General features: G+C 40.8%; 1 protein-coding gene across 2 annotated transcripts in view; it reads right to left on the minus strand.

The window, feature by feature from the left end:
• LOC121288057 (transformation/transcription domain-associated protein) overlaps positions 1 to 14,157 on the minus strand; it is a 211,960-nt gene that overhangs the window by 113,879 nt on the left and 83,924 nt on the right. For both annotated transcript variants that reach the window (XM_041206337.1, XM_041206336.1), the window contains exons 35-39: positions 10,061 to 10,242; positions 9,079 to 9,277; positions 6,992 to 7,120; positions 3,617 to 3,883; positions 1,212 to 1,418 (exon numbers count right to left, since the gene is read on the minus strand). In XM_041206337.1, coding sequence (XP_041062271.1) covers positions 1,212 to 1,418; positions 3,617 to 3,883; positions 6,992 to 7,120; positions 9,079 to 9,277; positions 10,061 to 10,242 — 984 coding nt within the window. The remainder of the gene's footprint in view (positions 1 to 1,211; positions 1,419 to 3,616; positions 3,884 to 6,991; positions 7,121 to 9,078; positions 9,278 to 10,060; positions 10,243 to 14,157) is intronic.

A 14,157-nucleotide genomic window follows, 5' to 3' on the forward strand; every position in this document is an offset into this window, starting at 1 on the left:
AGACAGAAAAAATATACGGCCCATAACAGTTGAGAGCAGTTTACTGATTCTGGAGGACAAGCGGATGGTTGGCGCAGAGTATCTGCAGCCTGCGATAACAGTATCTGCTCTCGAGCTGAAGTGTTAGGAAACTCCTCCCTTGATCTTCTCCTCCACCTCTGGTCCATCTTCCATCTGAAGAAGGCAGCTGCCCAATGCTCACTGCCACCTCACCAGCACCTCAGCCCCTTACCACCAGTACCTCCGCCCCCCACCACCAGTATAACACCAATATATATACCCTTTTTGGGAGGCTGGTAGCTTACCCTGTGTCAATCATCTAACTAACTATTCTGACTAATGGATACAGGACAGGCACTCCAAAAGTCAGGGTGGTTACCACTTCCCCTGTTCCTCACCCGGCTTGAAGTCAGCTTTTTTGTTTTCATCACGCTGAGGGTCATATCCTGGTCCTTTCTAAACAATTGCTTAGATAAGGAGGTACACAGGACACCATCCTCTCTGCTCAGCTACATCAACATGGCAGTCTGAACTAAGTGACCTTGCCTGTTTCCAAAGAATGTCAAAAAATAGTTACCTTATTAGATAGTCTTTTAGAGGGTTTTATATTATGCAGAAAATACCTTCATATTAAAGGCCCCAAATTCTTACATTAATGCTACAAAGAGACCACAAAATGTCTGATTCTTTCAAATGGCAAGTTTAGGAAGGAATACACCATCCTCCCAGTGGTGCAGAACGTTTTTGCATGCTGCTTTTGCTCTCTTTCGCTGACCTTTCCTTCAGGTTTTGAGGTCTGATTGTTTGAAAGAATTAGGATAGAAGTACAATGATAAATAACTGTATATGGCAACTTGCTCTTCTACCCAAGGGCAGCCAGTAGAATTAGCATATAAACAAATAATCCTACTGTTTAGGGACAGTGGAATCATGAACGAAAAAAGACCATCTTCTTTGCCTTCTATCCTCCTGGTAATTGCATAATAATAGAGTTGTTAACTAATCACAGCAATCAATCTCTATCAATTAGTCTATATCAGAAGCAGGCATAAGGGCTGGAAATCACAAGGTCCTAAAGGTACTTTTTTTTCTTCCAAGTAGGTTAGAATTACCATGTCATGGCTCAAATGCTTAGTAAGCATTTTGCTTTCAGGTCGTTAGCTAATTAAAAGACAAAAGTTCATTTTATTATTCTTGCAATACGATCTTACCTTGAAATGTTGAACAATGAGATGTAAGATATGGACCAACTGAGGCACTGTGTGCCCTTCTTCCACAATGATTTTTCTTGTCCAGTGTGTCAGCATCTGATGCCCATCCTCCATTCGAGCAGGGACAGCAGGAGTCAAAATGGCCATCGCTTGCCTGACGACCAATCGAGCTTCCATAGCATGGGCTTTAAGCAGACTGAGGAAAACCTACGCAAAATGATGGTAATGTTTAAATCTTAGTCTAGAAATGCTTGAGCTGTGTTGTAATCCTAACTTAACAAAATTACATATATTGCTAGTTCACCCATCACCTTTGAGCTCACTGACTTATATTGGTTCCTGGTCTGACAATTCTGCAATTTTAAAATTCTCATTATCCCTACAACTCTCTTAGATCATTATGCTCCTCCAATTGAGACTTCTTACTCACTCAGATTTTCATGCTCCACCATTGGCAGCCAGGCCTTCAACATCCTAGACTCCATGACCCCAAGCTCCCCACTTCCTAAACCCATCTCTCTACCTCAACTCCTTTAAGGCACTCCTTAAAATCTACCTCTTTGACCAGGCTTATGATCATCTGTTCAATAAGTCCTTACATGGTTCAGTGTCAAATTTTGTTTGATATTCGTTCCCATGTAGCACCATGGAACCTTTTACTATATTAATGGCGTTATATAAATGCATGCCCCTTGACATGTTTTCATGTTATATTCTAATTTTGAAGGCCAAAACCCATTTAAAAATAAAACTAGGAAAATTCCTTTCAACTAATCAAGCTATACAGAAGCTATGTCTCACCAGCATGAAAGCCCTCTCTCTGTTTTTACTTTGCCTGTGTAACAAGTATAGGAGCATTAGCCAATTTGTTTTACTGCATTTACACTCGTACTTAAGAAAAAATTCTACCTTGAGAAGCACGTCTGATTTAAGAACTTTAAAAACAAGCAAAGACACTCGGAAGGAAAATGGCATCTTTGAAGTCCTTAGGAAGCCCCAAAGCACTTCACAGCCAATGAAGCATTTTTCAAGTTTACCACTGCCGTTTTGTAGGCCAACATGACAGCCAATTCTGCACACAGCAAGTTCCTACAAACAGTAATTAGGTAAGAGACAAGATAATCCGTTTTTGGAAGCATTGATTGAGAATAAATGTTAGCCAAAGCAGCAGGAGAACTCCCCTGTTTTTTTGTGGAAATAGTCAAGGGATCTCATACATCGACTGGAACAGACACACAGGACCTCGGCCCATCTTATCCAAAAAGAAAACAGCTCCTCCACCGCAATGAAGCATTCCTCAAAACTTTACTGATATATCTGCCTGGATCGCGTGCTCAAAGCCTGGAGTGATTGAACCCACAATCTTGTGTCTCAAAAGTGAGAGACTATGAGGCCTGTAACTAATTTAGCTAAATTGTAACACAGTTTCTTCTCCACAATACAGCTCAAAACTGGCACAATGTCAGTCACAGAAATCAGAAAAGATTAACACTTTGCATATAGAAATCATCTTGATTCAAATTAAAACAAACTTAATAGTCTTTGTTAGTAATTCAATTCCAATTACGCAATACTATGGTATTGTTAGATTAATATAATAGCTGTTGAATTGGTGTTCCAGACAGCAGCTTTTCAGTCCAAAATATCTAGTCTGTCCCAGATTTAGTGTTCGCCTCCCAAGTCTGGAAATAAATGTGTTCAACACAGCAAAGATTTTCAATAGTAAAATAGCAGCTGGATCCAATTTCACTCAGCCAAAAAAAATAAGTTTGAGTTGCTCTTTACAGTGAAACCTGTAAACCACAAACACCTTAGTGACTGGTGTCAGCCGTCTTTTATTTTTGCAGGTGTCCTTATTTTCAAAATAGTCATTGTCTGTACTGTTAAAAAGAAATATCTTTACTCAGCTTCCACAGTTGCAGAGAAACCGTTCTATCCCTGGGATCAAGTTGTACAAGTATTCAATTCCAGAGTTAAAGTGGTTTCTCTGTCACAATATACACTGGGTAAGAGTCTGCTGCTTCATAAAAGTTGTTTCTTTCACAAAACCCGCTGAACCTTGCGTTAACTGGCATGCATTGACCGGAGAATTTTGGGTGAGTGGAGAGGGGAATGGGTGCAGAAAGAAAGCAAGGGGAAGCTCTAGTGATTTTGACTTGGTGAGAGTTGCAAGTACAGCAAATTTCCAACAGGCTGTATGTTATAAGAAGGTTCAGTGCATTGAAGGCTAACCGTAATTCACAATTTGTTGCGAGGCCATTATTTCAAAGTGCCTCTTGTAAATAACCTGCATGGTAAAATGTACATCTCTGAACAAGCGTCTGTTTATACAGGTTTCTGACATTCAGGGTTACATTTCCATAAAAAGCTGTATGGAATTAGATGGTTTACAATGCAAAGCCTACCTGCAAGACTATCTTTTTATGAATTGCAAATTTGGCTATGATGTGCGCCAGTAGTAAGTGGCCACTATATTTGCAGGCCGGGTCCACACAGGTCTTCGAAAGTAGGCAAGGCCACGCGAACGTCATCAGACGCCTCAGCTTACTGTTCCGATTTTTATTGTTGTCATGGATGTGGTGAGGTGCATGCTCAACGAGAAGAGTCGCAAATTGCAGTAAGTAAATCCTTAAAGCGTCTAACATTTCAGCATGCTTCTCTGGGTCCAGTACCTAAGAAAAAGATTAATAATTGTACTGATTGACAAATCAATTAATAAGCACAGGCTTAAAGCACTGGCCAAAGAGGAGATGAGAATTATTTATTTTTCTTCTTAAAGAAAATAAAAAGATTTTAAATAATGAGTTGTTTTTAAAACAAAGGAGTTATGACCTAGGATGCCAGAAATCCCAAGAAGGGATGGGACAGTTCTGGAACTAATATTCAGAAATGAGCCAGGGCAAGTGGAAGGCATATCAGTAGAGGAGCATTTTGGAGATAGTGACCGTAATTCAGTTAGATTTAGGATAGTTATGGAAAAAGATCAGGTTGGGCCAGTAATAAAAGTTGTAAACCGGGGAAAGGCTAATTTTACTAAGCTGAGATATGATTTGGCCCAAGTGGACTGGGAGCAGCCACCTGCAGATAAAACTGTGTCAGAGCAGTGGGAGGCATTCAAGGAGGAAATAGCGAGAGTACAGGGCAAATATGTTCCCATAAAAAGACAGGGGGGGGGGGGAACCAAGTCCGCAGACATAAAGATTGGGATTAAGAAAAAAAGAAGCTTATGGCAGATACCAAGGGCTCAAAATGGCAGAGACCCTACAGGAGTATAAAAAGTGCAGGGGGAGCTTAAAAAGGAAATTAGGAGAGTTAAGAAAGTACATGAGAAAGCATTGATGGGTAGAATAAAAGAAAACCCAAAGAAATGTTTTAAATAAATAAATGGCAAGAGAATAACTAGGGAGAGAGTAGGGCCAATTAGGGACCACAGAGGTAATGTGTATGTGGACCCAGAAGACGTGGGTACAGTCCTCAATGAATACTTTGCATCGGTCTTCATAACGGAAAAGGACCACGAAGGTTTAGAGAACCGGGTGGAGGACTGTGAAATTTTAGAGGAAATTAACAGACAAGAGAGGTACTAGCTGGTTTAGCGGCCTTAAAAGTAGATAAATCCAAAGGCCCAGATGAGATGCATCCCAGGATCTTGAGGGAGGCAAGGGAAGAGATAGTAGGGGCCTTGGCAGTAATTTTCAAATCCTCTCTGGCCACAGGTGAGATGCCAGAGGACTGGAGAACTGTTAACGTTGTCCCATTATTAAAAAAGAGATGAAGGGATAGGCCAGGAAATTACAGGCCAGTCGGCCTAACCTCGGTGGTGGAGAAGTTACTAGAAAGAATTTTGAGGGACAGAATATATCTGCACTTGGAGAGACACGGATTAATCAGGGATAGTCAGCATGTATTTTGTTAATGGAAGGTCGTGTTTGACAAATTTGATTGAATTTTTTGAGGAGGTAACCTGGAATATTGATGAGGTAATGCATTTGCTGTGGTCTACACGTAATTTAGAAAGGCTTTTGGTAAGGTCCCCCATGGCAGACTGGTCAAGAAAGTAAGAGCCCATGGGATCCAAGGCAAAGTGGCACGTTGGATCCAAAATTGGCTGAGAGGCAGGAAGTAGAGGGTGATGGTAGAGGGATGTTTCTGTGACTGGAAATCAGTTTCCAGTGGGGTTCCGCAGGGCTCAGAGCTGGGGCCCTTGTTGTTTGTGGTGTATATGAATGATTTGGACTTAAATGTAGGGGGTATGATCAAGAAGTTTGCAGATGACACAAAAATTGGTAGGGCGGTAAATAGTGAGGAGGGTAGCCAAAAACTGCAGGAGGATATCAATGGACTGGTTGGTTGGGCAGAGCAGTGGCAAATGGAGAAGTGTGAGGTAATGCATTTAGGGAGGGCTAACAAGGCAAGGGGTTACACGGTGAATGGTAGGACCCTGGAAAGTATTGAAGATCAGAGGGAGTTTGGTGTGCATATCCACAGATCCCTGAAGGTAGCAGGACAGATGGATAAGGTGGTTAAGGCATATGGGATACTTGCCTTTTTTGGCCGGGGCGTAGAATACAAGAGCAGGGAGATTTTGCTGGAACTGTATAAAACACTGGTTAGGCCACAACTGCAGTACTGCATGCAGTTTTGGTCACCACATTATAGGAAGGATGTGATTGCACTGGAGAGGGTGCAGAGGAGATTTACCAGGATGCTGCCTGGGCTGGAGGGTCTGAGCTACGAGGAAAGTTTGAATTGGCTGGGGTTGTTTTCCTTGGAGCAGTGAAGGTTGAGAGGGGGCCTGATAGACGTGTATAAGATTATGAAGGGCTTAGATAGGAAGGCACTTTCCATTAGTAGAGAGGTCAATAGATTTAAGATAGGTAGAAGGCTAAGAGGGGAGTTGAGGAGAAATCTTTTACCCAGAGTGTGGTGAGAGTCTGCAACTCACTGCCTGAAAGGGTGGTTGAGTCAGAAACTCTCATAACATTTAAGAAGTATTTAGATATTCACTTGCGTTGCCTTGGCCTCCAGGGCTATGAGTCAAGCGCTGGAAAATGGGATTAGTGTAGCCAGATCTTTGACCAGCACAGACATGGGTCGAATGGCCTCTTTCTGTACTGTAAACATCAATGAGATGCATCACCCGAAAAGGGTGGTGGGAACAGATTCAATAACACCTTTCAAAAAGGAACTGGAAATATGCTCAAAAGGAAAAATGTGCAGGATTATGCAGAAAGAGGGCAGAGTGGGGCTAATTGGATAACTCTTTCGAAACGATGGCACTAGAACAATGGGCCGATTGGTTTCCTTCTGTGCTGCATGACTCTGGGATATAAGGCCAACTACTGCCACTCATGAAATGCTTCTGGAAGCTACGGCAATATTTTTATTTTTCTTCGCAACATCGGTGGTTGCAATTACATAAACAAAATACATTCAGACAAAATAAATTATGTAAAAGCCGTGAGCGTCTGGAATCCTCAAAAGGTGCTCAAGGTGCAGAGATCATTGCTGGGAACATCTTAAATTGTGGAGATATCTGAATTATTAATATTTACTATCTAATATCTTTTTCTTGTTAAAAGCCAAAATGATTTATGAGTTGCCATAGATGGGACTATATGTTAAGTCACAGTGAAGTATAATCACACTTTCAAACTGATGAATTATTTATAAGAATTAAGCCGTTTACTACACTAACACAGCAAAGAAGAAATGTACGAACAAGTAACGTGCATTTACAAGCAAAAAACTTGCATAAAAATCTGTGCCATTAGCATTACCTTGGTAATGAAAACACTTGTGATGCTTTCAGGGTTATCTCCCTCTGGATTCGGTGGCCCTAACAGTTGCTCCCCTTCACCTTTGTCAAAGCTGTACTGGAAAGCAGGGATCAAGATGTGCTGCAGAGCCTAAACAAGGACAACAGAAATTCTCAGCAAATAGCACAAGATATACTTTTCCATGTGTACACTTGAAAACTTAAAGTGCCACACTATTCACAGAATCATAGCACGGGGGACCATTCGGCCCATCATATCTGCAGCAATTTGAAGCATGGCATCTAAATAGTGCATTATACATAGTTTAGTAACTTAACAGTTTTGAAGGTGGAATATAAACTCCTACTCATGTAATATATCAAAATTCCAAAAAAGATTTTTAAAAATTTACAAAAGTAAAAGTTGAAATAGATAAAAGCTTTTTGTGAACAGGTAGGTCTGCCATAATGATATGTAGAAGGCAGCTTCAACAATCAAGAAGCTTGACACCATCCAGGACAAAGCAGCCCACTTGATCGGCACCCCACCCACAAATATTCACTCCTAACACCACTGACGCAAAGTGGCAGCAGTGTGTACTATTTACCAGATGCACTGCTGGAACTCACCAAGGCTCCTTAGATAGCACCTTCCAAACCCACAGCCACTACCATCTAGTAGGACAAAGGCAGCAGGCACATGCGAACACCACCACCTGGAAGTTCCCCTCCAAGTCACTCATCTCCCTGACTTGGAAACATATCACCATTCCTTCACTGTCATTGGATCAAAATCCTGGAACTCCCTTCCTAACAACACTGTGGGTGTACCTACACAACATGGACTGCAGTGGTTCAAGAAGGCAGCTCACCACCACCTTCTCAAGGGCAATAAGGGATGGGCAATAAAAGTTATTGTACATCAGATCACAAGACCCAAGGTCAGGTATACACCAAACACTGCATCCTTCAAAGGTTCATCCAGCTGAGTAAATGCCAATCATTTTAGTAAGCTTGTTCTGTAGCTGATGTATTTTTGCTGGCACCTACTGAACCGCACGCGAGGTCAAAGATAATGGATGACATGCAGCAAATAAAATGACAAACAAACATTCAGTAGCTTGTTTTCATGTTAATTTGTGAATTCTTGTTTAGTTGCAACTCCAAATGAGAACCCAACTCATTAAACTGCTGCAGCTGAATTTCCTTCATTGCGTTGGTCACATGGGCCTATTTTTGATATTTAAAAGTCAAACATTTTAATGACTAAAACATAAAACACCTGAAAATTAAATCCATTCAACCATCATGAGTAATCACAGCAGAAATAAATTAAATACACAAATATATTACATCTAGAAGGACACTTACATTTTCCCATTATAGTTACATTATAATAGTTACTCAATCTGGAGAATGATAGACACAATAGCAGTATTAAAAACACTCTTGATACTGGCTTAGAGGCTTTGAAATGCCTGGGTCTAGCAACAAATGAATTACATGATATCTGAAGTGATCATATAACAAATAGATCAGAATTTTAATTGTGCTTACGAAGTTACTATGATCTGATGAGCAATGATAACACTATATTCTCAGGAAATTTTCTTTACTTTTTTAAAACCAAATGAATTAACCTTCCTATAAAATGCCAAGCATTTGTCTCCATGGTGCAATCAGGGCATCAATATCTAGAGGACACAGGTTTAAGGGTACAGGCAAAACAACCAGAGGCGAAGTGAAGGCACTTTTTTTTTTAAAGAAGGTTAGTTGTGATCTAGAATGCACTGCCTAAAAGCAAATTTGAAAGTAACTTTCAAAAAGAAATTGGATAAATACTTGAATGGAAAAAAAATTGCAAGGATATGGGGAAAGATCAGAGGAATGAAATTAACTGGACAGTTTCAACGGGCCTGCACAGGGACAATGGGCCAAATGGCCTCCTTCTGTGCTGTAAGATTCTAGGATTGGGTTTTATTTGGTTCTGACATTTCCTACAAATTAAACAGTTATATACCAAGAAATAAACAACTCTAAGTGCTTTGAACTTCCTACAGGCATGTCCAAAGTGCCAACCAGCTTATTTCTACAATACACTATAATCACCTTGGCTTTAAGCTCATCTCCAAAGTTTGGGTCATAAAACTCCACGAATCGGAAGAAGAGGGCACGCTTCTGTACCACACTGTAATTCTTTGGGATCTCTTCTTCCATGTACTCCTTCAGGAAGGTCATATTGCTTAGGAAACGCCCAGTAAACGCTCGAAGCAGCTGAAACAGCAACTCAATCTCAGCGTAATTCCGCCTAAAGGAATGTTAATATTCACAACAGATTAGTTATTTCTACAAAAAATAAAAACTGAACTTTACCTGAGTAAGGTCTAATCAGTTAACTGTAAAGTCAGCTGCAACCTCAAATCAATTCTCAAAGAGACACTGAATCAGCATTTAAGTGCTTACAAACATTTCTTATTCTAAATTGTTAAACACAGTTGATTAGTGAAGGATTTTTATAGAGTCAATAAGGAGGAACTGTTTCCATTGGCAGGAGGATCGGTAACCCGAGGACACAGATTCAAGTTCACTGGCAAAAGATCCAGAGGGGAGATGAGGAGAATTCTTTTTATACATTGTGTTAGGATAATCAGGAACACACTGTCTGAAAGGGCAGTGGAAGCAAATTCTCAAAGGAAAATCCTGCAAGGCTGTGGGGGACAAAAAGGAGGAAGAATGGGGCTAATTGAACAAGAGCCATCACAGACACTATGAGCTGAATGGCCTCCTGCAATACTGCATGATCCTTTGATTATTATACAAATTCCAACAAAGACATACATATGAAAAAATGCAATAGGCAAACAGCATAGGGTAAAGAGAAATTCATAAATAATGGAATTTTAGGTGTTTGAATTACAACAACACTTGAAATCCCATAGCTGCATGTCTCAATTAGACACAGGTCTCTAGAATTTTTTTTTACGAGAGTTGTGACAACACATTTTGAGCGTAAGAGATTTAGAAGTATATGAACATATTCGCAATTTATAAATACTTTATGCTACTCTGTTTGTCTAAAGAAAATACATACTTGCAGTAATTCAGTAGGCAGAATGCAAGGAGTTTTGGTTCCTTCCAATGAGTGGCAACCATGCTTTCCTTACGATGTCGCTCCTGGAAAGCATCGCTCACCCACACCCGGCGTAAGTGGCTCACTAGCTGAGGCTGGCCAGATAGCCAGTTTCCGTCGTTCTTCACTATGATGCTGATTATCTGTTAAATAAAAGAAAAGCTGCTGGACCAGGGTTGATGAACCAAACTGTAATAAAAAGCTTGCTATTCAATCTGAGCAAGGGAGGAAATAGCTGGGGAGGTTAAGTAACTTCATTTTTCAAATACTCCTCTCAACCTCTGCCATGCTACACAATAAAAAACTGGCTGATAAATTGTATAGAGCCCAGTTAGCGCAGTTGATAGGGCACAGGATTCTTAATAACTGAAAATGCTGGAAAAACTCAGCATCTGTGGAGAGAGAAACGGAGTTAATGTTTCGAGTCCATGTGACTCATATTTTCTGTTTTTATTTCAGATTTCCAGCATCCGCAGTATTTCACTTTTATTACAGGGTTCTTACTGTCTGGGCCATGGGTTCAAACCCTGAAGGGGCTCAAGGGGCTGAATGACCTACACTTGTTCCTATCACGCACAACACTAACCTCCCACTTGCACCTTCCAAAGATCCCCATGTCAAGCTAAGCTTTAAACTGAATGTCATTCTTAGGTTTGTGAAGCAACCGAAATTTGTAGACCAAGTTCTCTGAAGTGTCAACTCAAACTTCAACTTTGTTTAGCAAACTGTAAAGCTGTAGATTTAATAAGCTTCAGAGTATCAGAGTATCTTTACAGTGCAGAAAGAGGCTCTCTGAAAAAGCATTCCACCTAGTCCCACCCCCCTGCCTTATTCCTGTGGCCTTGCACATTCTCTCTTCAGGTAGCAATCCAATTCCCTTTTGAATACCTTGATCACACCTGCCTCCACCATGCTCTCAGGAAATTCGTTCCAGACTCCTACCACTCTCTGGGTAAAAAAAAAATTTCCTCACATCACATTTACTCCTTTTGCCAATTATTTTGAATCTGTACCCTCCAGTTCTTGATGCTCGAGTGGGAATGGTTTCTCACTATTTACCCTGTACATACCCCTCAAGGTCTTGAATACCTCTATTAAGTCTCCTCTCAGCCTTCTTTTCTCCAAGGAAAAGAGCCTCAATCTCTCCACTCTATCCTCATAGCACCAATTCTTTATCCTTGGAATCATTCTTGTGAATCTCCTCTGTACTCTCTCCAAAGCCATCACAAGTACGGCGCCCAGAATTGGATGTAGTACTCCAGATGAGGCCTAACTGTTCAACATGACTTTCTTATTCAATACTCAATTCCCCTATTAATAAAGTCTAAGATACTATATGCTTTATTAATTGTTCTCTTAACATGTCTTGCCATTTTCAATGACCTATGTGCAGTTACACCAAGGTCCCTTTGTTCCTGCACCTCCTTTAGAGCTTTTCCCTTTAGTTTGTACCATCTCTCTGTACTCTACCTGCCAAAACAAATCACCTCTCACTTCTCTGCATTGAACTTCATCTGCCATTTGTCTCCCAATCCACCAACATGTCTATGTCCTTTTGAAGTTCAAGACTATCCCCATCACAGTTGACAATATTTCCAATCTTCGTATCATCTGCAAATTTTGAAATCATGCCTTGCACACCAGTCTAGGTCATTAATATATATCAGGAAGAGCAAGGGCCCCAACACTGATCCCTGGGGAACTCCACTACAAACCTTCCTCTAATCTGAAAAACAACCATTTATCATTACTCTGTTTCCTGTCACTCAGCCAATTTCTTATCCAAGTGCCTACTTTCCCTTTTATTCCATGACCTAGAATTTTGCTCAAGTCCGTTGTGTAGCACTGTGTCAAATGCATTTTGAAAATCCATATACACATCATCAACAGCGTTTCCCTCATCAACCTTCTCTGCTCCTCCTCAATAAACTCCAGCAAGTTAGTTAAATATGACTCCTCCTTAATAAAACCATGCTGGCTTTCCTTAATTATCCTGCACTTGTCTAAGTGACAATTTTATCCTATACTATAGTTTCCAGAAGTTTCCCTACCACTGAAGTCAAACTGACTGGTTTGTAGTTCCCAGCTTTATCCTTGCATCCCTTTTTGAACAAGGGTATAACATTCACAATTCTCCAGTCCTCTGGCACCTCCCCTGTGTCTAAGGAAGGCTGGAAAATTACCACTAGTGCCTCTGCAATTTCCACTCTCACTTCCTTCAGTACCCTTGGATGGGTCTCATCTGGTCCTGATATCTTATCTATTTTAAGAAAAGGAAGCTTTTCTAACATCTTCCTCTCGATTTTAAGTTCTTCTAGTGTACCAGTTGCCTAGTCTCTCACCTTGGCTTGGGTAGCATCATTTTCTTTGTAAAGACAGATGCAAAGTACTCGTTCAATGCCTCTGCTACTTCCCCTGCTTCCACATGCAAATCCCCTTTTTTGTCCCTAATCAGCCCTACTCTTTATTTATCCTTTTATTATTTAAATGCTTATAGAAGACTTTGGGATTCCCTTTTGTGTTTGTTGCAAGCTTCTTTTCATGCTGTCTCTTTGCTTTTCTTATTAGTTTCTTCACTTCCCCTCAGGTCTTTCTATATTCAGCCTGATTCTCCATTGTATTTTCTACCTGACATCTGTCGTACATGCACTTCTTCCTTTTCATCTTTACCTCTCTCTCATCATCAGGGTGCTCTGGATTTATTTGTCCTACCTTTCCCCTTCAAGGGAATATACCTTGACATTACTTGCAATACTTTTTCTTTGAAGGTGGCCCATTGTTCAGCCACTATCTTTTCCGCCAACATTTGAATTCAGCTCACTCGATTCAGATGCATTCTCATCCCATCGAAGCCGACTTTCCCCCAATTAATTATCCCTGCTCTGGATTGTTCCTGTCCTGTTCCATGATTAACCTAAACCTCATAAAACAATGGTCACTGTCCCCTAGAGACTCTCCCTCTTGGATATTTGATCCACTTGGGCCAACTCATTCCCCAGAACCAGGTTCAAAAGTGCATGTCCTCTCGTTGGACTGGAAACATACTGTTGCAGAAAATTATCTTGAACACGTTCCAGGAACTCTTGCCCCTGTTGTCTCTTTGTACTAATCCTATTCCTGTTTATATTTGGATAATTGAAGTCCCCCACTATAATTACTCTATAATTCTTGCACCTCTCCGTAATTTCTTTGCAAATTTGTTTCTCCACATCCCTTCCACTTGGTGGTCTGTATACTACACCAATGTTATTGCGCCTTTTTCATTCCTTACAGAAAGCCAGAGAGATTCCGTCCTTGCCCCCTGTGGAATATCATCTTTCTCTAGTACTGTAATACCATCTTTAATCAATATGGTCACTTCCCCTCTCACCCTTTTCCTCCTTTCCTGTCTCTCTTAAACACCTTGTACCCAGAAATATTTAACACCCAGTCCTGCCCTTCTTTGAGCCACGTCTCTATTATAGCAATATCATATTTCCATGTGTCAACTTGTGCCTGCAGTTCACCAATCTTATTAACCACACTCCATGCATTCACATACATGCACATTAGCCCTGATTTAGGTTTTTTACTTTCCCCTTTATTCTGACCCCAACTAATGACATATTATTGCCTACTCTAATTCTATCAAACTCTCCAAGTATTCTATCTACCTTGATACTACTCTCTGATATATCCTCATTATCAGTTGATACTTCACTACTTTCTGCTGTCAGTTTTGTTCCTCTGCACTCTGAATATCCCCTTAGGTTCCCATCCCTCTGCCAATCTAGTTTAAACCCTCCCCAACAGAACTAGCCAATTTCTCCGCGAGGACATTAGTCCCAGTACTGTTAAAGTGTAACCTGTCCTCCTTGTACAGGTCACAGCTGCCCCAGAACCAATCCCAATGCCTCAGAAATCTAAAGCCCTCCCTCATACTCCATTTCTCCAGCTACATGCTGAACTGCTCAATCTTCCTATTCTTATGCTCACTAGCAGATGGCACTGGGAGTAATCCTGAGATTACTGTTCGAGGTCCTGCTTTTTAATTCCATTCCTAACTCCATAGAACCTGC

This window comes from Carcharodon carcharias, chromosome 15 (assembly GCF_017639515.1).
Source record: "Carcharodon carcharias isolate sCarCar2 chromosome 15, sCarCar2.pri, whole genome shotgun sequence".
Lineage (NCBI taxonomy): Eukaryota > Metazoa > Chordata > Chondrichthyes > Lamniformes > Lamnidae > Carcharodon > Carcharodon carcharias.